At 39.8% G+C, this 19,277-nt stretch overlaps 1 protein-coding gene across 3 annotated transcripts in view; it reads left to right on the forward strand.

Annotated features, from left to right (window-relative positions):
• The first annotated feature begins 2,392 nt into the window (after window positions 1–2,392).
• The window catches only part of bicdl1 (BICD family like cargo adaptor 1), a 50,080-nt gene continuing 33,195 nt past the window's right edge, over window positions 2,393–19,277 (forward strand). For all 3 annotated transcript variants that reach the window (XR_009422835.1, XM_059504253.1, XM_059504252.1), the window contains exons 1-2: window positions 2,393–3,166; window positions 5,961–6,176. Coding sequence is in view for 2 of the 3 variants with exons in the window: in XM_059504253.1 (XP_059360236.1) it covers window positions 2,768–3,166; window positions 5,961–6,176 (615 nt within the window). In the remaining variant the exon portion in view is untranslated. The remainder of the gene's footprint in view (window positions 3,167–5,960; window positions 6,177–19,277) is intronic.

Genomic DNA, 19,277 nt, shown 5'->3' on the forward strand with positions numbered 1-19,277 from the left:
AGGTTCCTGGGCACCACTATCTCTCAGGACCTGAAGTGGGACATTCACATTGACTCCATTGTGAAAAAGGCCCAGGAGATGTTGTACTTCCTTCGCCAGCTGAGGAAGTTTAACCTGCCACAGGATCTGCTGAAACAGTTCTACTCCACCATCATCGAATCCATCCTCTGCACTTCAGTAACTGTCTGGTTCAGCTCAGCTTCTAAATCGGACCTCAGAAGACTACAGAGGGTAGTCCGGACTGCTGAGCGAATCATCGGTTCAACTCTCCCATCTATTCAAGAACTGTACTTATCCAGAGTGAGCAAAAGGGCTGTTAAAATCACTCTGGACTCCTCACATCCAGCACACTCCCTCTTTGAACTGTTGCCATCTGGTCGACGCTACAGAGCACTGAGCGCCAGAACGACCAGACACAGGAACAGTTTCTTCCCTCAGGCAATCCATCTTATGAACAGCTGATACACACTGAACACACTGAACACACTACACTTTATATTTATATACACATACACTTAATTTATCTAACACACATACTTAGTATAAACTTAAATTTTGCACATAATATACATGTACATACATAACTGCATTTTTGTAATATACCTGCCTACAATTGTCAATTTGTATATTGTCATTCCTTGTCTACTTATTTGTATTTTTTGTATTTTTATATTCTTTTATTATGTGTTTTATGTTCTGTCGCTGTCATTCTGTTGTACTGCGGAGCTTCTGTCACGAAAACAAATTCCTCGTATGTGTAAACATACCTGGCAATAAAAGCTCATTCTGATTCTGATTCTGATTCTGACCTTGCGATAATCCACACAGAACCGGACTGAGCCGTCCGTTTTCGGAAATAAAACTATCGGGCTTGCCCAGTTACTGAGGCGATTCAGTGTTGCTGCCTGTCCCAAATGGCCCGCCATAGGGTTAGGCTCTTCGGAATTAACAATTGGGTTGTATTCACTTTTGTCCGAGCGTCTTGGGTCACTAGATACAACCGGTCTTTTAAAATGGCAAAATACGGATAGGTGAGCGGGAGGGCAAGTTGGAGAGGCTGGCCATCGATGGAGCGGACCTGTTGAAATGCATGCTTTAATGTCTCATCCTGAGACTGCTCCAGAGGAAAGTCATCACGCTCCGAGAGAATCAGTCTCCCGATTTCGTTCGCTTCCCCTGAAGCAGACCCCAGCGGCCCTGGCTCAATTTCTCCCACCTGTACCCGCGCGGTCTCCTTCCGTGCCTTACTTCCCCAAGAGGCATCCGCACATAACGACCCCAATAAAACCTCACAGGTATTTGGTACTCGTCAGCCTGACCGGGGGTGACCTGTGGGACGTTCGGGACCCGGATCATCGTCCCCACCACCATCACTGGACACCTGTCAACGAAATGCTCCGGGTCCCCGCAACGCCAACAGGCCAGCCCAGACCTACCCGCCGCCCCAGTGACCGGGGGTGACCGGCCGACCCGCTGGATGATGGCCCTCCTCAGGTCGTCGAAGGAGGTTCGCCACCGGAAGTTGTTGCGCGGCCACCTTTTTTATTTATTTATTTATTATTTATTTATTTATTTTGCATGGTAACACTTTAATAAAGCACATTTCTCCCGGATCTGGATCCAGATGTTTTAATTTCAGGCTTGTTTATAGTCTTATTAATTTCAATAATAAATCTTATTCAATTTTCGTTACTGTAATACAGTCATAATGATTTTTAAATATAAAAAAATAATTAGAACAAACTAAATGCAGAACAACAAAAGGTACCTTTGCATAAATTGGTAAATTTAAATTATATAATTTACAGTAATTAATAATTAAAATTTTCTATTTATAATGATTAATTATAATGTATAATTATAAAAATATATAATTTATATAATCGTTATTTCCTCTTAGTTTTTATTTGCCATATTAATTATTAATATTCTTTGTTAATATTATTTTATATACTACATAATTCATAATTATACATTATAATTAATTAATTATAAGAAAAAAAGTAATGTAAAGTGCATATATATATATATATATATATATATATATATATATATATATATATATATATATATATATATATATATATATATATATATATATAATCTTTAATTAATCAGTTTACACAAAGGCACCAAATCTGTGTATGTGTCTGTGTGTATTATATAAAACATTAATTGTAAACTATAAAATCATAAGTTTTGACCTTATCCATGAGAGGTCATTAACCTTGTGTTCCCCAACACACCAGCAACATTCATCTGTCTTTCACCCAGTTCTTCTCTAGCATATGGCGTTATCACAACCCACCAATGGGCGGCTACGAGGAGCAGGTTGATTAGCTGACGTCACGGACGCAGAGAGAGCGCGCGGGGTTGGGAGGAGGCTCGCGCACGAGAGCAATCCGTGTATTTGTGTGTCTCATAGGCCGGGGATGTGAGCGAGAGGCGACAATAATGGGGAATAACCGGGACCCCGGTGCTCTGGCGTGGACACAGCGACTGGACGGTGATCATCAAGGGGGTTAACGTGAAGATCAGCCATCCCCAGAGGGTTTTACACTGATTTGGCGAGGCTTGATGGATTATTTTGGGCTTAATGATCAAATGATTGCCGCCGGAGACCAAATAAAAGGCATATAATCATACTGGATACGATTTATCCATTTCCATGGCGTTATCACCCACCCAGAGCCAAGCAGGTCACCTGGACCCAGGACTAAAACGGGCTTACCTGGTCTAAAGCGCTCGATCTGTCGTGATTGAGGCGATGTTCGCGTCTTGCCTCGATCTGCGCAGCGCGATTTCAGCACCACCGCAGCTGGACAGCGACCGCATGGAACGAGCGCTCGATCCCAGCCGTCAAAACTCGCCAGACTCCGCAGCAGAAGACCAGACCCTCACGCTGCTACACACCGCGCCCGGGGGGCTCGGCATGGCTCTGGAGGAGGAGTTGGCCATGCTCACCCGCGAGCGGGACGAGGATCTGGAAGTATCCGCCTCAGAGACACCTGTGAGCGGACAGGACTCTGACCTACTGTCGCTCTACCGGCAGAAGGAGAAGGACTTGGTCCTCGCTGCTAAACTGGGCAAAGCTCTACTTGAACGAAACCAAGACCTCACAAAGCAATATGACAAAATGACCAAGGATTTAAACGACAAACTGGAGGTGAGAAGTTCTAAACTTCTAAACCTAAATCTATATTCTGCCAACTGTTTGAATTTTAAGAAAGTCTTTGGGACTTTATGCCAATGGATTCTTCATGTTGTGCAAAACCAGCATGGCTTTTCAGTGTTATTCAATATTGGTTTCAACTCATATTTGTTAATAAAAGAAATTTATGACACTGATATTAACATTCAGTGCATCAAACAGGACTAGGTTAACAAAAAATAAAATAAAAATTAGGCCTAAATATGTAAATGAAAACTTATCCTGAGCTCACAGACAACAAGTTACTACTGTAAACATGCCTAAAAACGACAACGATGTGAATAGAAATGCAAATTAAATTGAAGGCAGTACAATAAACTGTACAGTTCAATAAACTGGTCATAATCCAAATGATATATCATTTATGATAATCAATAGTTAATTCATAATAATTAATAATGATAAAAATCAATGTGTAAATTAATCAAGTTTTAATAGCAGGCCTGTTCAAACAAACGAAAATACTATGCTTGTTTGATTTACAATTAGAGTATGTGTGTACTATATACATATAGAAAATAGATATAGAAAAATAAAGCATGCATTAAAGGCAGAATATATATATATATATATATATATATATATATATATATATGTGTGTGTGTGTGTGTGTGTGTGTGTGTGTGTGTGTGAATAATCAACTAAAGCTTATTGTTTTACTCCAGGGCTGTGATTGATTTCACAGGCATGTGTTGTTTACATGTGTATGCAGTCAATCTGCTTTTTTAATTATTAATCAGGATGTATCATAATCACTTAAATGAGTGGAACACATTTAGTCACATACTGTTAGTCTCTACTTTTTTCCTCATGCTGAACAGCTGAAGAGTTCCCAACTCCAGCTGTTCTCAAAATTCATTCTAATTGCACAAAAATATGCATAAATCCTTTTGTAACGATAAAAACTCCATAATCATCGGTAAGAAGGAGGCGGGAACCGGCAGACAATCAAATAAGATTTAATAATGACAAAATAAATACTAAACAGCACGTCAGTCTCTCACGGACGACTGACGCGCACAAATAAAAAGCTAAACACAAACTAAAACCCAGACCTGGTCCTCTCTCCTCCGTCACTGTCGTTGCTCCGGTTTTATATCCCTCCATCTCCTCCGTGGGACTCGAGACCGGTGGGTCGAGCAGGTGTCGCTCATTTACAATCACTCCACTGGCCTCGCTCCTGTTCCCACGTCTCTCGGCCCTGCCCCACTCGTCACACCTGTTATGTTATAAGCATTTTTATACAGTCATAAAAATAACAAAGCATGTCTATTATGGTGGATGGCATCATGAAAACAGAGCTAACAGCTGTTTGTCAAAACCCAAGCGTTTACTGTCACTGATGTGGACTGTGTGAAGACGTTGACTGAGTTGAATCTGGTTCAAATCTATATGGGCTCTGATGGTTGTTTCAGCGAGACTGCAAGTAAAGCTAATGTGCTTTGGCTCTTTTCAGTCGTCTGAGGGCCAGATGTGCGACAGTTTCCTGGCGCTTCTCCATGCAACTGTCCCTCACATCTTTGACTTAAACCCTTTGACTTAATCCACTTTTCTTTACTCATGTTTTCTTACTAATTTGAGGAAGCCTTCCCCCTCTAATAACAGCAAATAATAAGCACTGAAATTACTTCTAACAGTTAATTGCATTGATAGCCTTCACAGTGGATTTCACAGGCCTTAATCAGTGCCCGATTTCATTTTCTGCGATTATAGCAAGAGGTCTCAGAAGTGCCTGGGACTCAACCTCACTGACCCTTTATGACATAAAAACTTTGTCTCAGACAATGCAATTCAGATGTCTGGCTGTTATGGACTAACACTAGTCTGCATTACAGCTTATTCTGGCCCACTTAAGACCATACACTCTCAAAAAAGAAAAAAGGTACGAAAGCTGTCACTGGGGTGGTAGTTTTCAAAAGGTTCAAATTTGGATCATATTTATCCATTGAGTAGTACCTTAAAGGTACATATTAATATTTAAATGGAACATTGTGGTGTAATTTAGTACTTTTGAAAATGTACCTCCCCAGTAAAAGTTTTTCTACCTTTTTTTTTTGAGAGTGAATGATCAAAATATAAGGGCACCAATCACATAATGCTGTTTTACATGACATTTAGGGGCGGGGTTATTTAAATGAGTTGATGCCACAATAATTTACCAGCATGGAGAAAAATCAGATCATAGAACATATCAAATCGGTCCAAAAGTAATATATTTCAGAAATATTATTGTTTAATGATTTATGAAATAAGTCTCTTCTGCTCGCCAAGGCTGCATTTATTTGAACAAAAATATAGTAAAGTTAATTCCTTTGAAGACAGCTGAATTCTTAGCATATTTACTGCTCAAGAAACATTTCTGGTTATTATCAATGCTGAAAACAGTTGTGCAGCTTCATATTTTTGCAGAAACTTTGATACATTGTATTTTTTCAGGATTCCTTGATGAATAGAAAGTTTTTTTAAAAAATCTGCTTTTATTTGAAATATAAATATCTGGTCACATTATAAATGCAAATGTTGATCAATTTTATGCATTCTTGATGAATAATAAATAATGAATTTCTTTTAAAATATCATACTGATTCCGAAAATTTGGAATGTTGTTGTTCAAAACAGTTATCATATTACAAGTTTATTTGCTACTACGTCCCTCAAACAAACCTATGAATATCTATTAAAGATTTAACTTTGGTAAATCCAGTGATTTCCTCAATATATGTGAATGACCCTGATATTCCTCTTCCAGCTCCTGGAGCAGGAGAAGCACGAGCTGCGACGGCGTTTGGAGAGCCGTGAGGGCGAGTGGGAAGGCCGGGTGGCCGAACTGGAGACAGATGTGCAACACCTGCAGGGGGAGCTGGAGAGACATCAGGTGCAGCTGCGAGAGGCCGACCGAGACAAGAGCCGAGCCATCAGCGAACTGTCAGAACAAAACCATCGACTGCTGGAGCAGCTCAATAGGGTGAGTGACACCTTCAGTCCCATAGAGTTCACAAAGGCTCAGACGAGGCCAAAACAAGGACAGAATACTGCTCTGTAAACCTTAGACTTCATGATTAAGGAATGATTTGGAGACTTAAAGCTGAATCTGCTTCTCGTCTGGTTGTTTAACAGCATTTTTTATTTATTTGCTGCTGGAATTTTTTTCAGTGACTTTGGCAGAATGCAGCCTGTTTCTGAGGTGTCACAAAAAGCCATAGCACATTTCATAAATGATTGTCATGATGAAGAGAAAGAAAGTGAAAGTGAAGTGACATTCAGCCAAGTATGGTGACCCATACTCAGAATTTGTGCTCTGCATTTAACCCATCCGAAATGCACACACACAGAGCAGTGAACACACACTGTGAACACACACCCGGAGCAGTGGGCAGCCATTTAATTTTTTTGAAAAAAATTTGAAATATAAATAAATATTTGATATAAATATATGTAATTTAATATTAAAATAGATTACAAGAAATAAAAAAGAAAAGGGAAAAACAATATAATAATAATAATACTAAAGCAAGGTCCTGGGTTTTGATTTAAATTTTATAAAATGCGTGTCCTGTATGCTCTGGATAAAACTGTTGACTAAATGCTAAATTACACTATTTCTGTAGCTACACTAGTAGAAAATTGTGATAGAAAAGGCTAAATAAATTATATATATTTATAAAAAATAAAAAAAACATAGAAAGAAATTGTAAAATATATATAGATTTAATATAAATTTATGCAATCTAAGAAAAAGAACATCAATGATGGATGAACACTGATAAAACACATCCTGTAAGCTTTAGATAAAACTTTCCACTAAATGTAAAATGCCATGAGGCTATTTAGAAACACATCCAACGTAACCTGAAGTTACCTGGTGATGCTTATGCTTCATTCCTTATGGAGATCGAATCAAAGACACTCTGGTTAGCAGCCTTGAGCTTTAACTCCCTCACTGCACAACAAAGGCAGGCTGCATGGAAAACGTTCATTGATAAAGCAGTGTGCTCAAGAAAACCCAGAATGATTATTCCAGTCATTCTTTGAATTTAAATATTGATTATGATGGGCTGGAAATCCATACCGAGGCTGGTGGAAGACAACACACATGGCATGAATACATTCCATGCTATGACACAGAGAGTCCCCTCACCTTCCTGAGACACTACCTTATGCAAACTCATCAAAATTACTCTATGCTCTGTCTGTTTTTAATAATTCAACAGCTGTGCAGCTCAAAATTAAGCAATCTACTTGTCTGACAGTCCAGCAGGGCGACACTGAAGACGCACGCACAGGACATTTTTTTAATCTTTGGCCAATGAATGAGGCTGATGAAGTAAACTTTTCAAAGACACTTTTTGTTTTGTATCTTTGTGTTTAAATATAATTGAAAATCTGTCAGTCTGTCAGCTGTTGCACTTGAATGTGTTTTGGCCAGCAGACACAATCTGTTCGCTAATAGTTGTGTGAGAGAACACAGTTTTGCCTGAGTCACTTTTGGATGTGTATGGTAGTTTAATACAAATATTATTATTTTAATATTTGTAATTTGATTAGATTTTTATATTTTCTCTGTTAATTATGTTACAAATTTTGACTCAGCATCTGACTCAGTGTTGCTTGGCTGGTTAGCATCATTAGTTAGTTAGTAGTTAATGTGATCACTAGACCATTTCTGCAGGTAAAATGCATTTCTCTTCATAGATGGATGTTTAAACAGCAAATACACTGCAATAATTAGACTGTTATAAGCCTGGTTAAAGGAAAATAATTAAAATGCGGAAAACAAAAAATGTTTGCATCACAATTTATGCATAACATCATATAAATATATAGGTCTTGATATAACACTGGTTGAACACTGCTGGTTGAAATATCTTCGAAACATGATGAAATTCTAAATGATGAATCACTGATGTTGAATGAAGACCATAATTTCTGAGCAATGATGGGAAACTGGTGTTTATTGATTTGGCAGGAAATTGAGATTTGATGGTCAAATGCCACATTGAGTTTAGGTTGCGCTTCTGTGTGTGACTCTTGTTCACAGGCGTATCTGAATTCTCATTGAGTCTCATTGATTTTCCCCCGGGACAGCTGTGGTGTTGTGGCAATGATGCAGCTGAGGTCAGAAAACAATCTCTTCCTGTATCTAAACAGCCGCGTCGCCCTGACAAACCGCTTTGAACTTCAGTCTTAATGACTTTAATGTTCAGATTTACTGCTGCTGTCCATTACAGTTCTTTAACACTGTCAATCCTGGACAGTTTAATTTGTTCTCACACATACACACACACACACACACACACACACACACACACACACACACACACACACACACGTCCCATCATTAGCACATGTGATGCTATTAATATACACATATAAATGGAAGAAGAATCGATGGTGATAAACTAATCAAAGCTTTTTATGTTTTTATGTTTATTAAAAAGAAAATCTACAAAAATGCCCTATAATAACCCTGCCAATTTCAATATACAGCACATATTTAAATGGCATTCAATTAAGCCTTTTTAAAATCCAAATGGTGTACTGTATATGACATTTATCATATAACTACTAAAACAAACTAATCAAATCTTGACCACATGGTCATATAATCCAGCAAAGTATAAGCAAATGACTTGCAGTAAATGTATTGCAATACTTTTTTTAAAAAATGTAATCAAGCTAGTCGGCTGCTGACGGTGATGTTCTCCAAAGCAAGAAAGAGGCTCTGAATATGAGATAACTAGATGGGCTTGACAAATCTGCTAATGGATCTAGAGCTGCAGATTTAGATGACCTTCCTTCTGTGGGACAAGCAACAGGAAGTGACATAAGGCAGAGAGACACATGGGTGAACTCAGGTGGGATTAGGCTTTAATCCAGATCCTGTTTACCATCAATATTATGTCCAGTCGACTGAAACAGAGCAAGAGAGGACATCTAGAACTCTGTGGTGACTTACATATACAACAAAAACATCCTTAAAACAGAATTGAGATTAATTAGGAGAAAACAGAATATCCTGCTTCTAGGACGTTTCGTCTGAGAAAACCCCTGAAGAAGAGTTTCAGAAGAGAAACTGAAAGGATTTTTCTCAATATGACTTTATAGTTCTGTATTTATAATATATGCAGCCAACAACTGATTTTTTTTTTTTTGTCTCTCTCAGTAGTCTTTTAGGAGAACTGTCTGAAACAAAGTTGGCTGAAATAAAACATTAGAGCAATAACAATTTCAACTGTGGGGAAGTTGTGGCCTAATGGTTAGAGAGTCAGACTTGCAATTGAAAGGTTGTGAGTTTGAGTCTCGGGCTGGCAGGATTCATGGGTGGGGGGAGTGCATGAACAGTGCTCTCTCCACCCTCAATACCATGTCTTAGGTGCCCTTGAGCAAGGCACTGAACCCCCAACTGCTCCCCGGCGCTGCAGCATAAATGGCTGCCCACTGCTCTGGGTGTGTGTTCACTGCTCTGTGTGTGTGCACTTCGGATGGGTTAAATGCAGAGCACGAATTCCGAGTATGGGTCACCATACTTGGCTGAATGTCACGTCACTTTTCATTTCTTTTGGAGAGACAGTGACTATGGCAAGCCGTTTATATATAAAACTTTCTAGTATCTATTTTTCATGATATTGGCATTTATTTTAGATACTAGTATCTATTCAATTAACACCCTGGGCTTTTAAAAAAAAATCAGCTGTGTATAATAAAATAGTTTAGTATAATAAGATTTGTTTCTAGTAATAATTACAAAAGATACTAGTGTCAAATAAGTACTAGTGCATAATGAATACCTACTAGTATCAATTAAATAGGTACTAGTATCTAATGAAAATTATTTAATAAATATATATAATGTTATCTAATAAATACTATTAATATTTTAAAAGATACTAGTGACTAGAATTGCAACACCACTACTATACCATTACATGTCATCATACGTCATCTTCCTATACACCTACACTGGTGTGCTGGTGTGCATTAGAGTCTTTTATTACTGTTCTATGTATATTAATGTGCTGTTTACAGACACATACATGCTTATATCAGAGATCGCGCAGCTCACACATCCAGTAGCAGAGAAACTTGGCAACACTGCCCCACGACTTTTATTAATAACAGTTTAAAAACTGAAACAGACTTGCATACACACAACTTTCATCTCACTCTCTCTCGAATCGGCAATATTTGAGAAAATAGCAATTTCTAATTATTGCGGGGGAATATCTGTAATGATATGAAGTTAGCAAACTTTAGCAATTTTTTTGCAAACATTTCTTTGAAAAACATCACCATAAATATGAACACATGATTGAAAAAGTTACTAGTATCTAAATACTAAGCACTAGTAGAAGCACTAGTACTTAATGGAATAGATACTAGTAGCTTAAAAATAAGTACTTGTAGCATTAACTAGATACTATTACGTTTTAAGGATTAAATGTTAAAACAGCTTGCCATAAAGAGACAACATAAGACAATGAAGTAGCGCAGCTAGTAGGTAAAATACAGACAGCATAAATGTTTAGCTAATGTACTGACCATATTGTGTTGTGTTGGACAGATGCTATCTGTTGCACACACACATGTCTGTCTGGAAGCAGGGGGTTGTCAAAAACGCCTGAACCCCAGCAGCCTAATCTGATCAGAGAGAAGCATTTCACTAATTACATTACAAAGGTTTAGAAAGAGAGGTGGGCAGGGAGGGGGGGGCACAACAACATAGACCTACATTTCATTACCAAGATGGGGTGATTCTGAGCCTTTAATAAGTGATTGCAATGATTATATTTTCACTGGTACGCAGCATTGAAAATGAATGGCAAAGCAACATCAGTAACAAGTCGTGGGATCAGCACAGTGCACTGATGCTGTGCTCAGACAGCAGGTGCACTGATACAGCTTTCAGAAGAATAAGAAAATCTCTAATCCCTGCTGGGATGTGTGATTTGAGTCAAGTTAAGAACCCAGTAAAACAATTGGAAATACTAGGATGCTAGTATAATGCCAGGGGTTGCTATGCGCAGTTGGTGTATGGAGTCTCATTACCTTCCCCGATCTCACGGCAATTCGTACATTTTTCACGAGGTGGCTTATTCGTACGAATTCGTACGACCACACTCGTACAAATTCATAAGATTTTTGTCAAATCGTACGTATTTTACGAGTTGCACAATTCGTTTGAATTTGTACGAAGGACCTACACCTAACCCCGCCCCCAAAACCTAACTGGATTTAAATGAAAATGACTGGATTTATACAAATCGTATAAAATCGTACGAGTGAGGTCGTACAAATTCGTATGAATAAGCCACCTCGTAAAATACGTACGAATTGGTCGTGAGATAGCGTTGGATCCACACATGTGCATGATAATTCACAAATGTGCACAAGAGAGCCACACTCATGCATGCTAATCCACAAAAGCACACAAGAGATTCACACGCATGCACAACAATCCACAATTGCACACACAAAAGATCCACATGCATGCATGGCGATCAACAAATGCATGCTAGGACTAGGGCTGGGTTCTTTTTGGATTTGATTAATTCATTTGAATTTAATGTTTTTCCACAATTAAATTTTTTCAAAATCGAGGAATTATGATTTTGAATAGAAATATTACCAAACGTAAGAATTAGACACTTTGACAATATACTGGTGATAACAGTAAAGAAAAGATAATGATAAAACCGCATGTGATTTAACTGCTCACAAGTGACGCACTCTGTGAAGCACGATAAATATAGCGCTAGGCACCAGCTATGCGTGGGTCAATGTATTAATACCCGCACCCGACTGACGTTTTCAAAAGCGCATTTATCCGCCTTGACAAAAAGCCCATTCTCTAGCAGCCTCTGAAGCACTCGTCGAACGTGCTGCACGTGCTCCTGGAGAGAAGAAGAAAAAATCAATGTATCATCTAGGTAGACATATATGAACTGATCGACCATATCTCGCAGCACGTCGTTGACGAGTGCCTGGAAGACTGCTGGGGAGTTTGGACTAGCCGAAGGGCATGACCAAGTATTCAAAGTGCCCTCTGGGGGTGTTAAAAGCAGTCTTCCATTCATCTCCCTTCCTGATGCGGACCAAATGATAAGCATTACGTAAGTCCAATTTAGTGAAGATCGACGCTCTCTGCAACCTCTCGAAGGCTGAAGACATCAGCGGCAAAGGATATATATTCTTTACCGTGATGCTGTTCAATCCCCGATAGTCAATACAAAGTCGCAGAGATCTGTCCTTCTTCCCCACAAAAAAGAACCCCGCCCCCGCTGGAGAAGAGGAAGGGCGACTGAACCCCGCTGCTAGAGAATCAGAAATATATTTCTCCATAGCCTCTATTTCTGGAGCAGAAAGTGAATATAACTTGCCCTTAGGCGGAGACGTACCTGGCAGTAACTCTATGGCACAGTCATAGGGACGATGTGGAGGGAGAGAAGCAGCAGGAATGGGTGTGAGGGGGGAGTCCAGAATGTAGAAGGATGTAGTCTCAGTGTGGTTGCCAGATACGATGAGTGAAATGGGTCCAGTGGTTAATGAAATGTCAGGTAGGGCTTGGCCGTTAAGGGCGTGAACAGAAATGGTGCAGGTAACAGGGGAATCTGAATCTTGAGTGCAAATGTGTAGTCCATGAAGTTACCTTCTGCCCCGGAGTCCAAAAGTGATTGACAGCTGTGAGTGTTGGCTGACCATCTTAGTCTTACCGGGAGGAGCGTAGATGTTGATGAGGTCTTCTCAGCAGAGATCCCACCCGACAGTAGCCTCAGATTTACTGCCGGGCTTGCCCCTTTTACCGGGCAGTTGTAAGCGAAATGTCCTGCCGTGCCGCAGTAAAGGCAAAGGCCCTGGGATCTCCGCCTCTCCTTTTCCTCCCAGGAAAGCCGAGCTCGCCTGACCTGCATGGGCTCGTGATCGTAGACGGGGCTGACCGCATCCCCGCCGCTGGATCGCGTGCTCTCAGCTAATCCAGAGAATCGAGTGGGTAATCCAAGACGTTCGACTCGAGAGAGTCGGGAATCCACACGAAGTGCCAGTTCAATCAATCCATTGAGTGTGGTAGGTAAGTCCAGAGCGTAGATCTCTCTCAGGACGCGGTCAGCCAACCCATGCAGGAACATGTCCCACTGCGCCTCCTCGTTCCACTGACACTCTGCCGCCAAAGTCCGGAACTCGATAGCGTAATCCGATACAGATCTTCCACCTTGTTTGAGGTCCGCGAGGATCCGTGCCGCTTCTCTTCCCGCGACCGAGCGGTCAAACACCCTTATTATTTCGGTGGCAAGTGTCTGGAACGAGGCACAGCATGGATCTTGGTTCTCTCACATCGCCGTCCCCCATAGTGCTGCCCTCCCAGTCAGTAGCGTGAGTACGAATGCCACTTTGCTTTGTTCAGTGGCAAAGGTCCTGGGCTGCAGAGAGAAATGCATTGAACAGCGTGTTAGGAATGCTCTGCAATAGTTAGGCTCACCGTTGTATAACTCGGGGACCGGTAGGCGGGGCTCTGACTGGGAAGTGCTCTGTGGTGGTCCGGGAGGAGCGGCCGGTGTGGGTGGCGCAGTGGAAGCTCGTAGATGTTGCAATTGCTGGGTGAGCTCGGACACCTACACCACAGCTTGAAAAGCCCGACCCGACTCAGTTATGTTCCTCTCCTGGGCATTCATCCGTGAGATGCTGGCCTTGATAAATTCCTCCAGAGGAGAAGAGGATCCGCTTGCTGCTTCCATCGTCTGGTCAGATCGTTCTGTCATGATACAAGAGGCGGAAGCAAAAATGCAAGTAAACTCTTTATTATGAGTAGAATAAGACACAGAGAAGTACTGGAGCTCGGGTGGGCTGGTGGTGCAATGGTCAGCGTGCTGGTGAAGACAGGTGACGGTGAACATCCAGACGAGATGACGAATATCACAAGGACAGCGAATAGGAACTGGGAACCGGAACAGGACTGGAATAGCACATGACGAACACTGTGGACACCAAAACAATGATCTGACAAAGAGAGGAGAGTGCGGTGAGTTTTTATAGGTGAGTGAATTGGCAGCAGCACCGGTGAATGAGATCTGCTGGCGTGCTGATCAGCAGTAACGAGCGGTCACGCCCACTCACACATAAAACAACAAATACACGGGACACGAAGAAACCAGTGAATTCATGAACCGTGACACTGCTATATGTCTGATATTTCATGTTTGCATCATGGTGACAGGCTGAAAGCAGCTGTTGTTTTAATAAAAAATCTTGCATCTTAAATAAGGGTGTGCTTGGAGGTTGCTAGGAGGTTTCAGGTGGTTCTTTGCGTAAAAGAGTATTACTACGCAGTTGCTGGGGTGTTCTGGGTGATTGCTAGGTGGTTTCTTCCTGTCTGGTGTGAAAAGATTATTTCAATCATGACAACTCTGAAGATATTAGCATCTTGATGGATTTGACAGTGTTAATGTATTTGGCCTTGGCGGAATAGATCTGCTAAGCTGCTGCTGAATTGCTGCTGCTGTTGATTTTTGTTGCTGCTGCTACTACAAGCAAGTACAGGCTCTTGCTACTGCCAATGCATATGGCGATATGGTGCCATGAGTATTTAAGACATACTGCTGCTGCACAAATAGCATATAAAATAACCCATAGCAGATCTATACAGGTAGAGCTGGGTTAGGTGGAGGAATGCTGCAGGAATCTCAAGTGAATGCAAGCCAGCCATATAAATGCAAGGCATTAAGCTCAGCGAACCATTAAGCTTGTGCCAAGTCGTTTAACTCTGAATATCATCAGTTACATTAACAACCCATCAGCCTGCAGTATCTAGAGTTTCATGACTGAACAATATATTTCAATCATGACAACTCCACAATAGCTCAAACTTACCTTGGTAGAAATGCGCACTGTGTGTTATTAAATTCAAGTTTATTTTTTATAACGTTTTTCACGATACAGATTGTTGCAAAGCAACTTAATAGAAAATTAAGTTTCTACAATATATTTATTAGTAGCTTATTAATGGTGACTGTCAGTTAATGTACATATGGCAGAAATGTACAGAAAAATAAATTATAGACGTAATCAAACAGACGATAAACACTATTAAAAGCAATTATTATATGATGCAATCAAACTTACAGCAGAATTTGTAAGTTCTGTATGTTGTTTCAGGGTTAGCATCATCTGAGCTCCTCAGAGGGGTTGGTATCATCTCTTCTCAGGTGTTCTGGATCCAGACTGAAGCTTGAGCTAATTCCTAGTTACATCCCGTGGCAAAAACATAGAAAGAAATAGAAACATTATTAGCATAGCTGCTGTTCCAACCAAGCAAAATTGATTTGTTTAACCCAAGCTGAAGAAATATGATTGTGCATTTGATCAGAAATAACTGCAGTACAAGACTATGAGATGCATTATTTGAATGCCTGGCCAAAGAGATGTGTCTTTAATCTAGATTTAAACAGAGATAAAAAAAATGATATTAAATTCTGTAAATATTGCGATCTGAATAGCTATGCATACTGTTGCTAAAGCTGCATGAAAGTACTTAGAATTACTATAACCGTCTTTATCAAACAATGAAAAGCAAACAAATAATGCCTATTTGGCTTTGAAGAGTTCACAAAATCTCTGTACGCCCTGTTTAATAAACGTAGTAATAAAAGCCTATTAAAATTTTTAATAGTTACTAACCCCATGTCTTATCACTGAAATTTCATGCAGCCAGATACTTTCTGCTGCTGTTGCTATAAACAACAGTAATAATTTAACTTGATTTGATATGCATGCTGCTATTACCGCTAATAACACAATCTGAATTCTATGATACTGCTGCTACACTCCATGAAAGTACTATAATTGCTGAAAGCCCAAATGAATACACAAATTGTAAATTTTAAAAAAGAGTGTCCTACTATTAGCTACATTGTGCATGGGCAATGCAGCTGAATGCATTGCAATGCAGCATGAGTACACGTACAGTATGAGCAGGTATATTATTTTCTGCTGCTCATTATGTTGTTATGGTTAAACAGGTAAGGCTATTGACAGTATGACATTTATGAAAGACAGTAATACGGGTTTACCTAGACTTAAACTGTGAAAAAAGTCCAACTGCAAACCGACCCCACTAGTGAGGTGTGCATCTGAAAGTGATCCGTTTGCGGTTAATGTAAAATGAATGTTAGCAATATGATCACATCCCTGTTGTGTTTTATCGTATAGCTTTTGCTGGGGTTACTGAAAAGCATTTTTAACCCTCTCGCCACTCTTTAAATGTGGTTCATTGCTTTATTTTGTGATTTGCTGTGTGAACTGTCCAGCAATCTGAAATTTCATCTGAGTGTCTTCAGTTTATACCGCAGAAATGTCACAGGTTTCCTCCTCTGACAGTATGACTAAGGGAAATCATCACCACCAGTCACTATTCCCACATATCACTATGGCAACCCCAAATGTTATGTTCAATCCCCCCCCCCACACACACAATGTGCTGTGATGGAACCTATAACTAATAAAGTGCAGAGACATTGTGAAGCTGCATTTGAAATTCTGTAACTATTTAACCGTAATAAGTGGTTTCTTTGTTTGAAAGCAGGATCATAAATGAACACACAACCTCACCGATCCAACAAAATGCTCCACGTAAACCACGAGAGCTTCCCTTCTTCACTCCCGCCCACATTCAGACACGATTCACGCTGAAATGACACTGTTGAATAGACAGCCACCAAAATGACTAATGGCTTTATGATTAGTATCATTCGTGAAGGTAATGCAGATGTAATTACGCTTCAGCTTTCAATGCCGTCATGAATTATGTTAGATCCTGTGGGAAAGAAAATCACAATTAGGATTCACTAGAGATGTTTGATTAAATCCGTTGCTTCTTGGGAAAAGACTTTTTCCAGATAACAGTTTGTGATCAAAAATCAGATGCAAACATTTCTCATAAACTTCTTCCAGATGCTCTGAGCTCAGCAGCTGTACATTCATTTTTAACTCTATATTCACACAATGTATGAGAACTATTGCATCATTTGCATATGTAAAAAATTATAAAATAAAATAAAATAAAAGGAAAATTTTAAGTAAAATAAAACTGAGAACTGAGTTTAGTCTCTTAAACTATAGCCCTATTCGGACGGGACTAGTTTTCTAAACTACGTTTGAGTTTTGATTCTTACCACCTGACGTCTGTGATTTTCATGTACCAATTCGGACGGGACTAACAAGTCAAGTCAAGTCAAGTTAAGTCACCTTTATTTATATAGCGCTTTAAACAAAATACATTGCGTCAAAGCAACTGAACAACATTCATTAGGAAAACAGTGTCAATAATGAAAAAATGATAGTTAAAGGCAGTTCATCATTGAATTCAGTTATGTCATCTCTGTTCAGTTAAATAGTGTCTGTGCATTTATTTGCAATCAAGTCAACGATATCGCTGTAGATGAAGTGACCCCAACTAAGCAAGCCAGAGGCGACAGCGGCAAGGAACCGAATCTCCATCGGTGACAGAATGGAGAAAAAAACCTTGGGAGAAACCAGGCTCAGTTGGGGGGCCAGTTCTCCTCTGACCAGACGAAACCAGTAGTTCAATTCCAGGCTGCAGCAAAGTCAGATTGTGCAGAAGAATCATCTGTTTCCTGTGGTCTTGTCCTGGTGCTTCTCTGAGACAAGGTATTTACAGGGGATCTGTATCTGGGGATCTAGTTGTCCTGGTCTCCGCTGTCTTTCAGGGCAGTAGAGGTCCTTTCTAGGTGCTGATCCACCATCTGGTCTGGATACGTACTGGATCCGGGTGACTGCAGTGACCCTCTGGTCTGGACACAGACTGGATCTGGTGGCCACGGTGACCTCGGAACAAGAGAGAAACAGACAAATATTAGCGTAGATGCCATTCTTCTAATGATGTAGCAAGTACATAGGGTGTTATGGGAAGTGTTTCTGGTTCCGGTTTACCTAATTAATGCAGCCTAAAAATCCTTTAACGGATTTGGATATTAAAAGCATATTAGTATGTTATGTGTAAGCCAAGTTAAAGAGATGGGTCTTTAATCTAGATTAAACTGAGTGTGTCTGCCTCCCGAACAATGTTAGGTAGGTTATTCCAGAGTTTAGGCGCCAAATAGGAAAAGGATCTGCCGCCCGCAGTTGATTTCGGTATTCTAGGTATTATCAAATTGCCTGAGTTTTGAGAACGTAGCGGACGTAGAGGATTATAATGTAAAAGGAGCTCATTCAAATACTGAGGTGCTAAAATATTCAGGGTTTTATAAGTAATAATCAATATTTTAAAATCTATACGATGTTTGATAGGGAGCCAGTGCAGTGTTGACAGGACCGGGCTAATATGGTCATACTTCCTGGTTCTAGTAAGAACTCTTGCTGCTACATTAGGATAGATTGCGATCAAATAGCAAACCTAGGTTCCTAGCTGATGACGAAGAATTGACAGAACAACCATCAAGTCTTAGACAGTGTTCTAGGTTATTACAAGCAGAGTTTTTAGGTCCTATAATTAACACCTCTGTTTTTTCAGAATTTAGCAGTAAGAAATTACTCGTCATCCAGTTTTTTACAACCCGAATTCCGGAAAAGTTGGGACGTTTTTTAAATTTTAATAAAATGAAAACTAAAGGAATTTCAAATCACATGAGCCAATATTTTATTCACAATAGAACATAGATAACGTAGCAAATGTTTAAACTGAGAAATTTTACACTTTTATCCACTTAATTAGCTCATTTAAAATTTAATGCCTGCTACAGGTCTCAAAAAAGTTGGCACGGGGGCAACAAATGGCTAAAAAAGCAAGCAGTTTTGAAAAGATTCAGCTGGGAGAACATCTAGTGATTAATTAAGTTAATTGATATCAGGTCTGTAACATGATTAGCTATAAAAGCTTTGTCTTAGAGAAGCAGAGTCTCTCAGAAGTAAAGATGGGCAGAGGCTCTCCAATCTGTGAAAGACTGCGTAAAAAAATTGTGGAAAACTTTAAAAACAATGTTCCTCAACGTCAAATTGCAAAGGCTTTGCAAATCTCATCATCTACAGTGCATAACATCATCAAAAGATTCAGAGAAAC

The sequence above is a fragment of the Carassius carassius genome, chromosome 21, assembly GCF_963082965.1.
Source record: "Carassius carassius chromosome 21, fCarCar2.1, whole genome shotgun sequence".
NCBI lineage: Eukaryota > Metazoa > Chordata > Actinopteri > Cypriniformes > Cyprinidae > Carassius > Carassius carassius.